Below are 18,218 nucleotides of genomic sequence, written 5' to 3' on the forward strand. Positions count from 1 at the left end.
GAACTTTTTTTGCTGACTTTTTAATGGCTTTACGATGCGACAAAAGTCCGAACGAGGGACAAAAAAGCAACAAGCGTCAATTAAAAAAAAAAATTACAAAAACATCTGAGAAAGCCCCAAACAGTCAGACAAGCGACAAAAAAAATGAAAAAAGCTACAAAAGTAAAAAAAAAAAAAAAAAAAGCAACATGCAGTAATACAGTCAAAGATATTTGACTTTTTCGATGCATGCATCTCAATAAACTATACATGTCTGGCCCTTGAAGTTGAGTTTGACACTCCTGCTATAATGTATATCTCATATAGAGGACTGTAAATATGGCACCATGAGCACCTTGTATGAGCACTATGAGTCCATTATGCATTATTCATGACTGTTAGGTCACAGGCAACTGCTCTAACAGCATTAATATTCATCATATTCTATTGTGTTTTCAAAATGCATCTGACTACTTAACACCTCCACTGTGGCAGATTGTCTGTCTCATTCAAAAGCATTGACTGTTAATGGAGAACAGAGCACTTATACCATTCGCTTTGATTTTTACAGCATGACCTCTGAATCCAACTACGCAGACGATCACCATCCATAGGGTTTTACCTGACGCTTGTTCTTCTTCCTGTTAGCTCTGACCATAAGTTACAAAGTAAGCGTTTTATTTGAGTAGTTTCTTTGATTAAAAACTCACAAGCACCAAAACCTGCTTTTCTGGAGTGTACAGAGAAGGCTATGAGGTGTATAGTCCCGCAATGGCAGATCCTTCCTCCACAGCGCCGTGGAGGAGGGTCTGGCTAGTCCACACAGTATTCCGGGATGGGAGAAAAACGTGCTCTGGTTTATTGCCGTTTCTTTAAACCAATCACAATCGTCTTGGGCGGCGCTAGGCTCAGCACGGTGCCTCTGCAAAATAGCCTCTGGAAGGAACTTGTTTTGGTGGAACATGTGTACGTTCAGAGGTTGTTTTAGTCGTGCAACAGAAAACTCAGATAGGACAGATAGTCTAGCTAGCTGTCTGGATTTACCCTGCAGAGATCTGAGGAGCAGTTAACCATAGTCCTCAGAAATCTACTGGAGTTTAAAATTCCACCACAAAGAATGCAGTGTTGTTTAAATTTTATTTCAACAGGGACAGTGCGCAATTAAACATTAACCTTGTATTAGAACAAGGAGAGATGCATTGCACACAATTTCTATTTTACGCCCCCGTAGTCCCTGGGCAGGTAAGTAGAACAATACATATTCAGTGCAAGTGAAGTACAACACATCAGAAAATACAATTTTACAAACACATCTAATTTTCAATAATACAAATGTGCAAAGTTGCATCAATAAAATGATCATGGGCTCAATCGTTTCCACATCCTAAAACTAGTCCTCCCTCCCACCCCTTCCCAACAAAACTATGCAATCAAAATCCTAACCCCTCCCATTATACACACACACACACACACACACACACACACACACACACAGTGGTGTAGTCTACGTGATACGCAGGTATACCCACTAAGAAAGCTCCAAGATTTCCATATACCCACTTAAAAATGCCCAATGACACGCAACACATATTTTGGATATATTTTGAATTGTCATCTGTGTTGTTCTTCTTCACATAAAATGGTGCATAAAAGTGTATCCAAATACAGGAAATGAAGTCGTTGATGCTCAAAACTTCCCTGGGGAGGACACCCAGACCCCCACTATCTATATATGCCCCCTACCCCCCCAAAAAGGCAGATTCTGGCCAATATATATACCACTACAATACATTAGACTACACCACTGCACACGCACGCACGCACACACACACACACACACACACACACACACACACACACACACACACACACAGAGTGGAATGTAAAGTACATTTAGTCAAGTACTGGACTTTACTTGAGTCTTTTCTTTTCATCCCACTTTCTACTTCTACTCCATTACATTTCAGAGAGAAATATTGTACTTTTTACTCCACTGCATTCATCTGACAGCTTTAGTTACTTAATGAAGACGCTGATTGAAAACTCAGAACAGTTTGGATGGTTTCCAGTTTCTAAAATGTGAGGATTGTTTCTGCATTGAGTACTTTCAATACTTTAGGTACATTTCCCTGTTGATACTTACGTACTTTTAATGCAGTGTGGTATGAGTAGACCTACTAAATACGTCTTCCACCACTGAGTGTAACTGCAACAAACTCTGCAGAGGCATAAAGCAGGTGCAAGCTGAGATGAAGTAGAAACAGCTCAGCAGAAAATATTAATGGTTAACTTAAAAGGGCTGTTTTTCAGTCGAAATGTCTAATTGATGCGCATGCTAAGTTAGCCACCTGGATCCATTTCCCCTCCAGAATTAAGCCTCTTTTAATTTCTCCTCACCGCTGACCTTCTTCCTTCTAAACCGGCTGAGCAAACAGATTGCACTAAAAATATGGAAATAGGTTTGGAAGTTAAGTATAACTTAGGGTAATCTTAGGCTTGTTATGGAAAAAAAAAACTAAGGTGGTTCTGATTTTAGAGATGATAATGATGCTACATATAATTGCTTATTGAGAATCAGAATTAGAATTCTGTATTGTTCCCCTCAGGAAAATTTGCAGTTGCAGTTGCTCACAATCAGATTTGCGGTAAAAGTAAGAATAAGAAAAGAGTGAGTCAATAAGTCTATAAAGAAACATAGCTAAAGTGCAAGAAATAAAAAAAAAGTTAAGTAGACGTAAAGTGAGATATGGCTGAAAAGACTATGTTGCTAAAACAATAGCATTGTACCAATACTATTGTAGTGCAGTGTGAAAACAAATAAAGAACACTGTCAACATAAATAAAGTACAGTATGAACAAAAAGTAGGATACAGTGTAAATATTAAAGCTAACAAATAATACATCCAAACAATTCCCCAATTGAATGTTCTCCATCCTCCTCTTTGGATTGATTGATTGATCAGTATTAAGCTTTTCCATTTCTAAGAATAAAATGGCCTTTACCTTGTTTGAATAGTATAAATAATAATACATTTATAATAAATAATATAAATGTAATATTGTTAAATAGGGCAACAACTACTTTGTTTCTAAACTACAATTGCATTTTTGAAAACCTTCCACTCAACAAATTTGCAAACGTACGTAAGTAACGCAGTTACACATGTAATCTGTTACTTAGCTACGTCTGCCAGTTGGTGACTAGTGAGGTGCCAGACACCATTCACACAGCTTCCAGCAGCAGCAGCGGGTAGGGTTGAGGGCAGCCGCCGCTGTGGTCACATTAAAAACTGCATCGCCTTTTGTGACAACTGTAGATCAAAAAGCCATCAGCTCCCCCCCCTCGCTTATGTTTCGGGGACTTGTAGTTTTTAGTGTAAAGAAAGCCGGCGCACGGTAGGGGCCTTCGTGTAAGTAAAACTACAGTTCCCTCAGAGCTACTCGGAGGTGTTAGTTGTCAATATGGCTGTTGTCAGACAGACAAAGCAGAGAGGCAAATAATTCGCCTCTGATTAGAAATCCTTGGTAAGGGGTCGGACGGGGCACTGTAATCATATTGCGTTATTGTTCGGCTGCAGTGAAAAGACACAACGGGTCTTTGCTGAAGTTCTAAAGTTAAATGGTTAAGCGGACGATTTGAACCGAGGTAAGTCATGCACTTATGCTATCTACAACACTGAAAGTGATGTTATTAATATCAAACGCTCGCTAGCCAGCGACGGCGGCTAACGTCAGCTAGTATCAGCGTTGGCATGGCTAGCCTGTTATGCTAATCATTCCACAACCCCCAGTGCTACCGAAATAGCATTATGTTAAGTTGCTAGCTGTCCTCTGTGATGCCCATGCACTGTTGTCAGTGTAAATTTAGCAGCAGCAGTACTGGAAATGATTGAATTTTGCCTGGGTTAGAGGTTGCAAGCGGGTTAATTCGACGTCGCACGGGGCACTGTCCCGTCCGTCTGCCTACAAAACATATTGCTAGCGTTAGCTTTTGGGCAAAGGGCGTGAAAGCTGGCATCACCGGTGGCTCGCCTGCAGCGTTGAGACGGAGCGACAGAATTGTTCTCTCGCTGCAGGCCCAGTCAGCAAAACAAAAACACATGGACGAAAAACTGCACTGGCAAAGAAAAGAGTTGGGCTTGTAACTGAAAATATATGATGCATTATGCATGTATCCTGTATGAAGGTACAGTAAGAACGCTTCTGTTTTTTTCCGCATGATGCAAAACCTAACGTGATTTATCGGCTGTCGTTATCTCTTAGAATCTGTGATATGTTATTTTTTTTCCTATTGTGAGCTTTGACGAGTTTTTGAACTCTGTTGGGCTGTTATCGAGTGATTTTTCAAATCCGTTAAGGCTGTGTAAAAAGGAACTTTGGTTTACTGTATGTCAAAGACAGGACCGCTTCAGTTGCTCTTGTCTTATAAGTGTAAGTGGGATCAGTCTTTAACTTTTTTTTTTTTTCTGTCCACTCTGTGTTATGTAACCTACAGTAACCAGAGGATTGTGCATTGATTTAATATTAGGCTGAATCTGTGTTTGCAACACACAACAATCTCTCTGACTATTGAAGTAACCCTTATTAGTGCATCCACTTGCATGTCAAAAATTCAAGTTAAAGTAACCAGCCTGGCAGCTGTATTTTTAATTTGATGTAGCTCACCACCCCCCCCCCCTCTGGGATGTGACAGGGTTTGCAGTGGAACTGTGCTTGACAATGATTTACAGCTTTTAGTAGCCTTCCTTATATACATTCTTAATGATAACTCAAGAAACTAGTTAATGTTCTCCACTAAGCTACACATTACAGAAGTAATGGATTTCAGTGCCCACTCAAAGTGACTTTCCCCTGTGTCTGAAATGTTGGCAGCAATGGTTCTTTTCCTTTTTTTTTTTTTTTTTTTTTATATATATATATATATATATATATATATATAAGCTTGGAGTTACAGACCTCCTAAAAGCTTATAGTTGTCATGGTCCTATTAGTTTCCTTCTTGGTAACTTCCAAAACACTGCAGACCATCTCGATTCATTTCTGGTCTTTTCTGTCCTCCAAAGCAAAAGCTTGGACGACACACAGATGTAGCAAAATGCCAGTGACCCCTTTTCAAACCACTTATCATATCGGCATAGGTCGGGCTGGCACAGAAGATGGGAAAATGTGCCGCAGTCTGATTCCAGTTGCATTGATTTTGAGCACAGCAAATTGCTTATGAAAAACCATCCAGCGTGGGTGGTATGCAGAGCCGTGGATATATTGTGGCTCTTAAAGAATGGCAGTCAGAATGTTAAGATAGCATCAGCTGTCAAGGTGACTCTGGCACCGTGCGCGCGCGTGTGTGTGTGTTGCCTGCTGGTTCCCAAAAATAGCAGATTTTTTTTTTATGTCCTGCCCCTCCCTTCCCTTTTTTTTCTTTCACACTCTATCTCTCGCTCTTGTCTTCCTTTTCTGATTTGCTGCCTCTTTGTTTTCTTCTTGCAGTTCTTTCCTCCTTTCCCACCCTTCTCTTTCTACTTTACCCCCCTTACTCTCCTTCCACTACCTTGTCTCTGCCTCCCTCCTCCATTCCCATCATTCTCGTTTTTCTCCCCATCTGCAACTGCGTTCCTTTTCACTCTTTCCTACTTAATCCTCTCATTGCCCCCCCCTCCCTCCACCATCCCTTCAGCTGTCTCATTTCTGCCTGACTCTCCTAGCGCCTCCTATTTTCTCAGTATTTTTCTCTTCTTGTACATCTTGAACATCCACATACTTTGCTTTCCTTAACTTCCTCTCCCCACCCCCTGCATTTCCTGTCCCCCCCCTCCCTCTCTCTCCTCCATCTCACAACCTGTCTGTCTGTCTTGTCTCCCATATCCAGCAGCAGGATGTCTGAGTTCAGCGAGGAGCCGCGCTTCACCATCGAGCAGATAGATCTGCTGCAGCGGCTGCGTCGCACCGGCATGAACAAGCAGGAGATCCTGCACGCGCTCAACACGCTGGACCGGCTGGACCGGGAGCACGGCGACAAGTTTGGCCGCCGCACCTCTTCTTCCTCCTCCTCCTCCTCGTCCTGCTACGGAGTGGGCGGGGCCAACAACACCTCTGCCTCCAACACCACTACATCGTTCAACAATAACAACACTGCCTCGGCAACCGCCACCTCTACGGCGGCGTGCAACGGCGGCGAGAGCGCCGCCGCCGGAGGCGATCACTCCACCGCCGCCGCCGCCTCCGCCTCCTCGTCCACCGCCTCCAAAATCTCCACCGCCACGCAGACGCAGTTCGGCAGCTTGGGGGCACTCTCGCCATCGCCCAGCAACAGCTACGATACCTCCCCGCCCCCGGGCCCGCCGCCGCCTTCTGCCGTCTTGCCCTCGCCGGTCTCGCTTGTGGCTCTGTCGCAGAACGGGCGGGACAGCCTGGCCGCCACGCCCAACGGGAAGCTGTCCCCTCCCAGGTACCCGGTGAACAGCGCGGCGGCGGCGCGGGCGTTTGGGTTCGAGGCCACAGAGGAGGACCTGGACATCGACGATAAGGTGGAGGAGCTGATGAGGTCAGTAGTAACGCCGGTCGGCAGAAGGGAGCTCTAAACCTTTTTTAGGGAAACTTTCCACCTCAAAGCCATTTGTCCAACTTCAGTTTGCTGCTTGTTGAACTGGGCAGTAGATTAACAGCAAGTCGGGGTTTTCCTGGCTCCGAATTAGGGGTGCACGATATTGTCAAAATGTGATATTGCGATATCGATTATGGATATTGCGATATCAATATTAATTTCGATATTTTTAAACGTGTAAAATTACTATTAGTACTAAATTACTATTATCGCAAGTAATGTCAGTGTCGGGATATTCAACAACGTTATTGTATATCGCATATTTTCCTCATATCGTGCAGCCCTAGACTAGATATTATCTGAGATTTGGGATCTTATTATAGCGACATGATTAAAAGGTGTTGTCTTTTTCTGGTGTTGCAAAGGCTTCATTTACTCAAGTGTGAGCTCAATGGACCGTTTTTGCTGTTTGAAATGAACAGTGAATAACGAAAGGTTGAACAAATTCACACCACTAAAGACATGACGACAGTTTAATCTAACAGTTAGCTCGGCTGGTAGCTAAGCGTATGGGGCTCTGGATACGTCACCACGTGTATTGTTGTGATTGGTCGTGGTGTTATCCAATCGCGTGCCGTGAGATTTTCAAATGCATGCTTGGTGCCGCCCCTCGAGTTGGGCCATTTTCATTACTCAATGCCTTTTAATCTTTCGGATTTGGGTCTGGATTTCCAGGCTAAGTAATACCCGCGACGATGAGGCAAGAAAGCGCAGTTTATTTCAAGGTTAAAAAAATAGCACCAACTGGAAACTTCACTGATTGTGTGCAGCTGCTGTCGGAACGCAAACGTGTTTAAAAAGGCAGCAGTTGGCGCTTGCCCATTTGGCAAGGCATTTTATTTTTTTTCTGTTAAAATGTCCTTTTTCTTCTTCTTCTTCTTGTCTTGGCATTAAAGCTCAGGTTTGAAGTTTATTCTGGACCTTGGAAACAGAGGTTGAGGTCCAGGTGCAGTTTAGTAGCTGTGCTGGAGCTTTTGATTAAAACAAAGTTTTATGTGTAACAAGAACAACCGTTTTTGCCTACAGGATTTGTTTGTTTCAAAGAAATGTGGCCATCTCAGTCTGACTTCCTTTTCTGTTGCATTCAGTTTTATTATTGGGAGTAGAAGTTTGAGTTGTGCTGAAAAGCTTATTATCCAATCTGTAATTATGCGAGGCAATATATTGAAGTTAACTAATTACGGGTGCATTCCTTACCATCCTGAAGATTTTGGTTGCAGCGATGCCACTAATGCAAATGGAACACGGGGGAGACGTCTTGTCACTTCTGTGACAGAGGTTACCTTTTCAGGCGCAATTTTTTTAACTTTTTCTTTCGATGTAGAAGTTTTGCCCTGGTAATGTCTTTGCTAGATGACATAAGCCAATTAACGGCGTAGCCCCGCAGACCCCTCTGCCGGAGCCTACGCCGTAGCCTGACGCACAATTCTCAAAAAATGAACCTCACCGTTAGCCCTTCCGTCTTCTGAAAGTTTCAAACTTAAATGGGAAAACGAAATGGGTATTCAAATTCCAGACAATATTTGGGAAGAGAGTCTTAAGCATATACATAAATGTTCAAATAATGCCAGACACTACCTTATACAATTTAAGATATTACACAGGCTTCACTTTTCTAAGGTTAAACTACACACCATTTATCAAAACGTCTCGCCTATGTGTGATAAATGTCTGACCTCAGAAGCAACCCTTTCTCACAGTTTTGTATCATGTCCTAAAATAATTCCCTTCTGGACTCATATCTTCAAAACCTTCTCAGAAATCACCAGTACTCCACTGGAACCAGACCCTTTACTGATTGGGATCCAAGGAAGGATTCCAATCTAAATCTAGGGCGACTGGACTGGGTTCAAAGGTGCCCTGAACACGTTTCGTCTCTCATCCGAGAGACTTCAGTTCTGAGTGAACAGTAGGGAAACCCAGCTATTTGACTTCTGTGGGGTATAGGTGTTTTTTTCCTTACAGTTCAGTCAGAACTTCAGTCAGAACTCTCTCGGATAAGAGACGAAACGTGTTCGGAACATCTTTAAAGGTCCCATGACATGGTGCTCTTTGGATGCTTTTATATAGACCTTAGTGGTCCCCTAATACTGTATCTGAAGTCTCTTTCCCGAAATTCAGCTTTGGTGCAGAACTAAAGCCACTAGAGCCAGTCCCACAATGAGCTTTCCTTAGTATGTGCCATTTCTGTGTCTGAAGCTATTGAGGAGGGCGTTTTTCCATTACATGTGGAGGGTGGGGGTGTGGCCTTGACCAACTGCCACTTTTCTCGTTTGAAAGCCATGATGTCTCTCTCTCATGGGTTGGCCAAATTCTCTGGGCGGGCAAAGCAGAGAAAGGGGAGGTAATCTTGCTTGTTATGACCTCATAACAAGCAGATTCCAAAACGGCTCATCTGAGCTTTCCTTTTCTCAAAGGCAGAGCAGGATACCCAGGGCTCGGTTTACACCTATCACCATTTCTAGCCACTGGGGGACCATAGGCAAGCTGGGGGAACTCACATTAATGTTAAAAAACCTCCATGCCATGGGACCTTTAAACTGTCATCGTCTCTGCTCATCATTTTCAGCTTAAACTGCTGCCCTCCTTCTTACTACTGACTTATTTGGAAAAGCCTTAATTTTTCTACATTTCATTTCAAACCCGAAAAGATGAAAATGCATAGAAGGACGATAATGTTGTATATAAGGTCAAAGTAAAAACTATTAGGTATCCCATTTTCTTCCACGCCCGTCGCTGTTGCAGGTTCAGTGTTCTAATAATCTATCCCCCGTCCACACGTTAGCCACCTCCTCTCTTCTTCTGAGCACTTTACCCACGAACCCTCTCCTCCTGCTGCCTCGTACGAACACTCAGAATTAGGATAGACGTTTAGAGCTCAGGCTCTGTCCTCCGCACTGCACTAGCTGTCCCGGGTGCTCATTCCCGCTGCCTGTATGCATTCAATGACATGTCCTGTTTAGACAGCCCAAGAAGTTAAGTAGCGTTCAAAAGCCCTCGTCCTCTCCGCCTGGTAGGGCTCTCCAGCGTCTCACTCGGCGGGGCTGCAAGGGGCGTGACACGCAGTTTCAGCTTGTCAACAATCCCACCGTCCCCTTATGATCTCTCTCTCTCTCTCTCTCTCTCTCTCTCTCTCTCTCTCTCTCTCTCTCTCTCTCTCTCTCTCATTTTTAAGTGCCCATTTCCGTCTCGGTAGGGGTTCAGCCTTTTGAGTTGGCATCCAACAAACCCCCCTCCCTCCTCCACTTCCCACTCTTCCTCCTCAGTCTTGTACAGCAGCTAGTGCTACATTGATTTGCCGGTGTCGATACGACAGGGTTTTTTTTCTTTAGCTCTAATTATAGCCGCGCTGCAAGAGGCTGGCGTGGAGGATATCGATGCTGGATGTCAAGAGTCGTGACGCATTTTCATTTCAGCAACGTGCCAGCGGAGCACTCAGGACTCTGATGTGTTTTCTCCATTTTGACTGTGTGGATCTGGGATGCTGACTGGTTCAGAGGATGCTGTGATTGTTATGGTTATAGTGCTGTTCAAGCTTGGGTGGGGTTAGGCGCCCACTGGAAATGCCCTTCCGGTAAAAGAATAAAAAAAAGTATGCACTATTAGTATGGATAAATGCACCAAGCAGTATACACATTGGACAGGTGTTTTGCCATCGGTACCAGGATGAAGCCAAGACAGTCATAAGCTTGTTGCTGTGTGGCATGCACAGCATGTGTATGTAATTGTTTATGTATAGGGGAGGGGGGGTTGGGCTCAAAGCCAGAAGGCAGGGTGGGTACACTGTGTGACTGCACCACTGTGTGACTGCACATGTTCACTCACCACCCTCCTCCAAGTCTGTGCACGTTTTTATTTTTCTCCCCGCTGAGGACTAAGATAGTGGAAATGAGTCTGCCAAATACATAAAAAAAAAAAAAAAAAAAAGATTACTTGATTGTGGTTCATTTAATTAAAATTCGTGGTCCTTGCCTTTTGTGTTCCTCTGAAATGAAACGGTGATTATGTGGGAGCCGTTAAAGAAAAGCGCAATACAACGATAATGCTGTCAAAAAGCATCTCGGATTAAAACGGAGCCTTGGTTTTGTAGTTTCCCTGAGAATACGTACAGTACAAAAACATAGGTTTGATTATTATTATTATTATTATTATCTGACATGTGAATTAGTTGTTGTACAATATACCAAACGAGTGCTCTCGAGTCTGATGTAAAGGGGACACAGTGCCAACAACAGAAGCGGGCCACGTGTGCGCTTTTGTCGTCGATGCCATGTGAATGCTGATAGGGCAGCTCGCACCAAAACTGAACAAAAACGTGTAAATAGTGGAGAAAATAAAAACTGAATTTCTATCTGCACCACGTATTTGGTAGTATTTTAGTTTCTTTCTATTTTAAATGGAGTATGCATTGGAGAGTGCCCAGATTAAGCCCCTACTGAGGCTTTTTTTTTGCATCTCTCCCTCCCATCTTTTATTGATTATGTGTAAATTCATCTGTGGTATTTGTATCTGTGTAAACCACTATACTAAACTTTTGATATCAGTCTGGCAATTATGTTTTACCTCGCCTTTACTGAATTAATAAAAAAAAAAAAAAAAAAAAGTGCTGTCCTTTTTAAATGCTGTCTTTTTAAATGTCTGATGTTTTCCTTTGTCAGTTACCAGCTTGGTTCTTCAGACTTTGCTGCTGACAGTGTTGTGTGTGTGTGTGTGTGTGTGTGTGTGTGTGTGTGTGTGTGTGTGTGTGTGTGTGTGTGTGTGTGTGTGTGTGTGTGTGTGTGTGTGTGTGTGTGTGTGTGTGTGTGTGTGTGTGTGTGTAGGAGGGACGGCAGCATGGTGAAAGAGGAGATCAAAGCCTTCCTCGGGAACAGGAGGATCTCTCAGGCAGTGGTGGCACAAGTTACCGGTTAGTAGCAGTACTCCCACACTCCGAAACTATTGGCGTTTTTCCATTACGTGGTACCTGCTCGACTCGACTCTACTCGCCTCTTTCTGTTTTCCATTATGAAAAAAAAGTCCCTGGTACCTGCTAACAGGTACTTTTTTTTTTTTAGTATTGCCTCCGTCAAGGTTCCAAGCAAGCTGAGGCGATACCAAAAGGTGACGTGAAAACCTGTAGACTACTGATTGGTCGGAGAGAATCGTCACTAATCACTTTGTCATCATTGCTAGCGACAGACGGGGGTGTCCTGAACAAACCCGCCATTTTTAAATGGTTTAGCCAGTGGTGTTTTTTTTTTTTTTTTTTTTTTTTTTTTTTTTTGCTGCCTCCAGCTTCTTTTGAAACAAAATGTGTCTTCTGGCTGTGGCAACAGCCACATGCCGAGAGTCAAAAACAACACACCTTCGACGTTCTGTGTGTGTGTCGCGTTAGGTCACGACAGTTTCCTGCTATGACGACCAGCCACGCTCGCCTCACGCATGAGGCGGTACTAGGTCTGCAATGGAAAATGGAGGACGGGGCACCAAGTCGAGCTGGTACTAGCAGTGGGTAAGCGCCATATGTTGTGCATTTGAGGTGTTTTCTGTTGCAAATAGTCTTTTTTTTTTATACATCGTGCACATTTGTTTGTTGCCAGATGTGCGTCTCTCCAGTTGAAATGCACATTTTACACGTTAAGCAATACAAAGAATATCAAAAAGGGTGGGGTCCAAGGAAGGATGAAATAGGGATAGGGAAACCCCGCTATTTAATAGGGCTGGAACGATACGCTTTTGTCCTGGTTCGATTCCTTTCGCCATACATGGGTGTGACAAGTTCAAAAGTGAACTCACGGGCGAGGGACTTCATTTAGAAGTCCAAGCCAGACTCATCTTCAAAGCCAGATGTATTATAGGACCAATGAGCACTTGTGATCGATTGTCACATTTTAATCTTGTGGGACGAGATCTTGTCACAACTCTAGTATTGAGTATTGTGATTTTCTTTTCCCTCTTTAACAAAAACAAAAGTTGAATAATACACTTCTAGAGACAATATATCATGAGACATTACCACTAATTGTTTTCTAAGAAGAATGCACATCACAAGTCAGTCAGTTTGACATTTATTTAATTTGTAAAGAAATACATAGCATGGATATTCTGCATTTTCTGCTTTCGGTCAGAAAACGGATATGACGTAGTCCGCTATACCGTGCAAACCGTAAAAACAAATATTTAGGTGAATCATTGGTTAAAAAATGTAAAGATCATCGCCCCACACCTACTATTTTTCTCCCTTGGATGCCTGAGAACCTTCAGACACCAGAGTGGGGTTTCTCATTAAGAAAATTTAAAAAATGTCATAATCTGTGCTCATCCTTTTCAGCTTAAACCGCTCGCCTCCTTTTTTCATTGTGTTGCTACTGAATTATTTGGAAAAACATTTTTTTTACATTTTATTTAATTTCAACAGCATTACGACGCTAGAATGCTGTTTTTAAATCAGTCTGTTGAAGTTTCCGTGTTCACCTTAAAAGTTTAAGACATGGACGTGCTCACAGGACATTGTGATATCACAGCTGAGAGCTTTGGGAGTCAGACTAGTTGAAAATGGACTTTTCGGTGAAGTGGGAGACATCTCGTGTCTAATAGTTAAACTTTTGAAATGAACAATAGTTTTTCAATGAGGGAGCACAAGTAGATATCATTTTGAAAGCATTGTTGAAAAATCAGACACAAATTGGATAATTATATGCCTTAAAACATGTCTGTAGGGGATCTTTTGAATAAATACAGTATTAGGGACTCATCAGTTGTCAATACAACAGACGTTTCTCTCTGATATCTGCTACCTACAAAGTGTCTGTAAAACCTAAACTTTTTTTTTATATTAATTAATCATTGCACATTTAATGTAAATTATTTAGCTGCTCAAACGGTTTAATTATATATATATATATTTTTTTTTGTAGATGAATAATTAGTGGCAATGCATTAAAAGCAATTTCGTGAATGGATGAGTGGAATTTTCCGGTCTGGAAATAGCATTTCATATTTACATGTTTCTGTGTTCAGTGACTATTTCACCGTGCACAGATTGGAATTTAGAAGAAGAAATAGAAGTTTTTAAAACATTTTCCTACAACATAGGTGCTGTAAAATCCGTACAAAAATACTGGTATCCACCTTTGCAAACGTACTGGACGTAAGTCAAATCCTAATTTCTAATTAAACAAAATATCGAGCAACCAGTAGAAAGGAGTTAAAGTGCCAAGTAGTGTTTCTGTGGCTACAGCTTATGTGATAGACAAGTGATGGGAGAGAGAGAACACTTCCCCCTCCCCCAGTATTCCCTTCTGTCTCTCTTGAATTCTTGTCTACAAATTGTGCCGTAATTTGTAATTCAATGTCTGGCTGCTTTCCAGGCATCAGCCAGAGCAGGATCTCCCATTGGCTACTACAGCACGGCTCCGACCTGAGTGAGCAGAAGAAGAGGGCCTTCTATCGCTGGTACACGCTGGAGAAAACCACGCCAGGTACACATTGGAGGCTTTTCACCTTCGCACTGCTCGCTCCTGACTTTTTGTGGCTTAATAAACGGCTGGGAACATTATACGGAATAAACGCAATATGAATGTCTGGCATAAACAATACCAGCATTGTCCCTGTAGTTATCAAGGCCATAACAGAAAGTAGTTTTAGTCACTCAGAACACTTAGCAAAGCTCTGGTTGAAGAGAAGTTGACATATTTTTTTTGTAATTAGTATTTTATTGAGTTTTCAAGAGTTCAACTGACATCGGTACATATATCCCCTTTTAATGGTAACACTCAATTAGGGGTGTAACGGTACACAAAAACCACGGTTCGGTACGTATCTCGGTTTTCAAGTCATGGTTCGGTTCATTTTCGATAGAGTAAGGGGAAAAAAATGCAAATCTTCTAACAAGTAAAGTAAAGAAGCAAAAAGATTTGCTTGTTTTTCTTTTTTTTTTTTTTTTTTTTATACTTTTTTGGGCATTTTAGGCATTTATTTTCATAGGACAGATGAAGACATGAAAGGGGAGAGAGAGGGGGGAATGACATGCAGCAAAGGGCCGCAGGTCGGAGTCAAACCCGCAGCCGCTGCTCTAACAGGTGAGCTACCCAGGCGCCCTGAACTTCTGTAAAAAAATCAATTTCGCCGGGAAACCAAAGTGGTCCCAAACAGGAGACCTTAATGATATTGGAGGGTCTCCCAGCTCTGGCATCTCTACATTGGCCATGACGCTAGCTAGCGAGAGGCTTGGCGAGAGGCTTGGCTGGGATAAGCGTACAGTGTGTACTAAAGCGCTCAAAGTGCAGGGCGGAGACAGAGCTCGTCTACGGAGAGCCTGTTCACTCCCTATTAAGCCCCATTGTACCAAATTTAGTTGCAGTTCCACCAGAGTTTCCCTGGGGGCGATAGCGGGCGAGTGCAAAATGAATGGGACTCTATGGAGCTAGACGGCTAAAATTGTCGTTGAGAAATCTCAGATTTGATAGTATTTTTGTATGTTCAACATGGACTATAGGTCGAAAGCTGAATGAACTTATGTCCTTTCGATTTCTTAGAGGTTGAGTCGTTGTTGCCCATAACAAGCTAACATTCTGCTAATGAATGCTGATTGGTTAGTGAAGGACTGATTACGACCAGAGATCCCGATTGATGACATCCGAAGCGGAACCAGAATGTCAGAGCCCGCCTACGGCGTGGTCTTTAAAAACCTTAGCCAATCAACCCTCTTTCTAGCATGTGTATTGACATGGAGAGCCTAACCTGTCAGCTGTGTTGTCGATGCCTCGAGAGAACAAAGGGAGCAACTCAGAGCTTGCCATAAAGCAGTATCTCTGGCCGTATGATGTGTATGACGTCTTTGACATTTTAAAAGGCTTTTTAGAACACAAAAGCGACTTTACTTTACACCCAGCAGTGTGTATTTTCTTTGCCTCCCCTTTCGAATTTAACATTCAAATTACTAGACAAAAATGACAAAGAAAAATGAAAAAAAATGAGAAAAGTGGATTTTGAGGGGTATAGCTCCATAGACCTCCATTCATTCTGCACTATCCCATGAGCGACCTCATATGGAACCAGAGTGGAACTGCAACCAGTTCAGAAGCCGGAAGTTTGCACAGAGTGGAAGTTCTCCCCTTATTAGACATTCTCTGGCGGAGACTAAACAAACTTGGAATTGAAGTATGTTCCACACGCAAAACAAAGCTACAAATACATGTACCGCTACACTCATACAATCCATACATTAAAATCACAATGGAAAATCAGATCATAAAATGATGAAAAAAAGTAATAATAAAAATCAAAACTACTCATGGATCAAATGTGAAGTCTTACAATAATAAGCACCACAATCTCTTGTTTGCAAGCAGGAGGTTCTTTCTCAATCCTAGAGAGTGTGTATTTATGTCGAGTATGTGGCTGTTGGACATGAAAAGTTGACGAGTTTTAAAGTTGGATGTAAAGATAGCAGAAGAGTTTGCCCCACTAACTACCGCGCAGCAGGGAGGCGACTCCAAAGAAAGGAAGCACAGTAGGGAAACACTCCGCTGCCAGAAGTGATTTTATTTAATTTTTATAACTAGACTGTTAATGAGAAATCAAAAACATTTTTCTGGCAAAGGACCCCCCCCCCACTTTGTGTCTCTCTCCACTTCTTAAACCAAAGTTACACCCTTGACCACAGCTTCATGTTCTCTCCACTGCGGAGCAGAGTTACCATTCTGAAGTTTGTTCACTAAAATACTCTTCACTGTCTGGTTTTAGTTTTGAGAGGAGAAGCTACAACATTGGATAGCGTCTTGATATTTCTTTGGCAAACATCTAGAGGAAGTTTTAGGCGGTTGACTGGAACTGGAACTCTTTCCGTCCGATAGCAGCTCCAAAGAGAGCCAACTGAATGCAACTGAAACTTACCTTTTTATAAATGTCCACGTGCTGCCTGCATGTTTTTTGTAATTGGTTCCAGCTGCTTTCTTTGCAGCTTCCTATCTAATTCTCGGTGGATTGCATATGAATTTACTCAGTGAATAATTTGTCTGTCTTATTGTTTTTTTTTTTTTGTTAGGTTCCAGATTATTACCTGACAGTTAAAAGTTTTTGATTTAAAGTCAAAAGTCTGAGAGCAATCAAGTCTCAATTTTTCATTTTTGTGACTTAAAAGTTCAACTCAAGGCCAAGTCTTGAGTCTAGTGCTCTGAAACCGAGACCAAAATTAACCTTAGTTTTGCTTGATCAGGTAGTTTTAATGTTAGTTTTTGCTTCTGTGGAGAAGCATAGATGAGTTTGTTGTCTTACACAACCTTAAATCCACACTTCTCTGCAAGTTGGTTACAGCAAAGACAACATGCCCCGTGCTGGCTTCAGACCCCAACTGCGTTGTACGTATATGTGTGTGTGCGCTGTATCTTCCTATAGCCAGGCAGCAGACATCCCACGCCTCGTCCTCTGCGGCATGTTCCTCTGTGGAGCCGTGCCAACACCGACAGCAGCGGAAACTGCTCTATGCTATTTCTGGCCAGACTGAGCCCGGCCCAGCGTGGCCCAGCCCCATCGCGCACACGCCTCCATCACTGCTGCAGAGGGAACTGATGCCCCGCTCATGCACTAATGATCACCTAGACTGTTGCTGGGCGACCCAGTTAGGCCTCGTTCACAATGTCCGTGTCCGATGAAGTTATGATACTGAGGGTGAGCTTCTGAATCAGACCCCACAGTATATCTAAGAGCTCTTAGCTATAATGTGGCTAGTTTAATGAGTTTTAGTGCAAATTACAGCTTTTGCGTGGTTTTGTTTTCTGCTGTGGTCCTGTTTCGAGATGAGACAGCACAGTCTTTGTCAGCACTATTCAGTCGAGTTTACAATCAGAATATATTGCGAGAATAGCAAAAGGCGACATTCTCGCATACATTTTCCTGAAGGGCTTCCTGGCTGTTGTGTGCTGTGCTCAGTTCATCTGTCAAAACAGGCACTACACACATTAATAATACTTTGATTTAATTTTTTTTACTTTAACCGGCACAGTTAGTGCTTTCAAGCCACAAATAAACCTGCACACTGTATGTCCCCAAGGCGGATTGTGGCTCGACACTTCCACACTAGTCTCGCATTGCCAGACCTATCTCCACAGCGCTGTAAGGTCTGGCTACACCACACATACACGCTAAGCTCTGGACGCAGCAACAGTGGATCTGTAAAATGGGAAGGAGCTTGTTTAGGTGTTCACATAATACAGTAGCGTAAGCTATATAAATTACCTGGATACATGGTTAAACGTAATTTGCTCTTACCAGTGTATCGCCCTGTGTAACGTTACTTTGTCCACAGCAACCCCCGCCAACCGGTCCCAAAACGTCCCAGTTAGAGAGTAAATGCTGTGTACGTATTCTTTGTAAATCTTTACAATCATTCCCCGAAAGAACCAAGCAGGCCTGCCTTGATCCAAATTTTCCTCAAAAGTTGCCTTTTTCAGCATGTAGCTTGCTAGCTCAAAGTTTGTTGTTGTTTCCCGAAAACGAACAAAGTTATCCAGTAATGATCGTCGATCCAGACTACTTCCACACTACAGTCTTAATGTGTAACATACCAGTGATTCTGCTACCTCCGCTCCAGGTGCCACTCTAAACATGCGGCCAGCTCCGTTACCTCTGGAGGAAATGGAGTGGAGGCAAACCCCAC

General features: G+C 42.7%; 1 protein-coding gene across 4 annotated transcripts in view; it reads left to right on the forward strand.

The window, feature by feature from the left end:
* Positions 1-3,228: 3,228 nt before the first annotated feature.
* Positions 3,229-18,218, forward strand: part of hmbox1b (homeobox containing 1 b) — a 24,712-nt gene continuing 9,722 nt past the window's right edge. For 3 of the 4 annotated variants that reach the window (XM_028605240.1, XM_028605242.1, XM_028605243.1), the window contains exons 1-5: positions 3,229-3,625; positions 5,846-6,520; positions 11,401-11,486; positions 13,930-14,040; positions 18,153-18,218. The exon at positions 18,153-18,218 is cut by the window's right edge and continues 88 nt beyond it. In XM_028605240.1, the coding sequence (XP_028461041.1) occupies positions 5,853-6,520; positions 11,401-11,486; positions 13,930-14,040; positions 18,153-18,218 (931 nt within the window). In that variant the 5' untranslated portion in view covers positions 3,229-3,625; positions 5,846-5,852. Of the gene's footprint in view, positions 3,626-4,082; positions 4,166-5,845; positions 6,521-11,400; positions 11,487-13,929; positions 14,041-18,152 lie in introns of those variants that run through there. The other variant, XM_028605241.1, reaches the window with a different exon arrangement.

This window comes from Perca flavescens, chromosome 18, assembly GCF_004354835.1.
Source record: "Perca flavescens isolate YP-PL-M2 chromosome 18, PFLA_1.0, whole genome shotgun sequence".
In the NCBI taxonomy this organism is placed as follows: domain Eukaryota; kingdom Metazoa; phylum Chordata; class Actinopteri; order Perciformes; family Percidae; genus Perca; species Perca flavescens.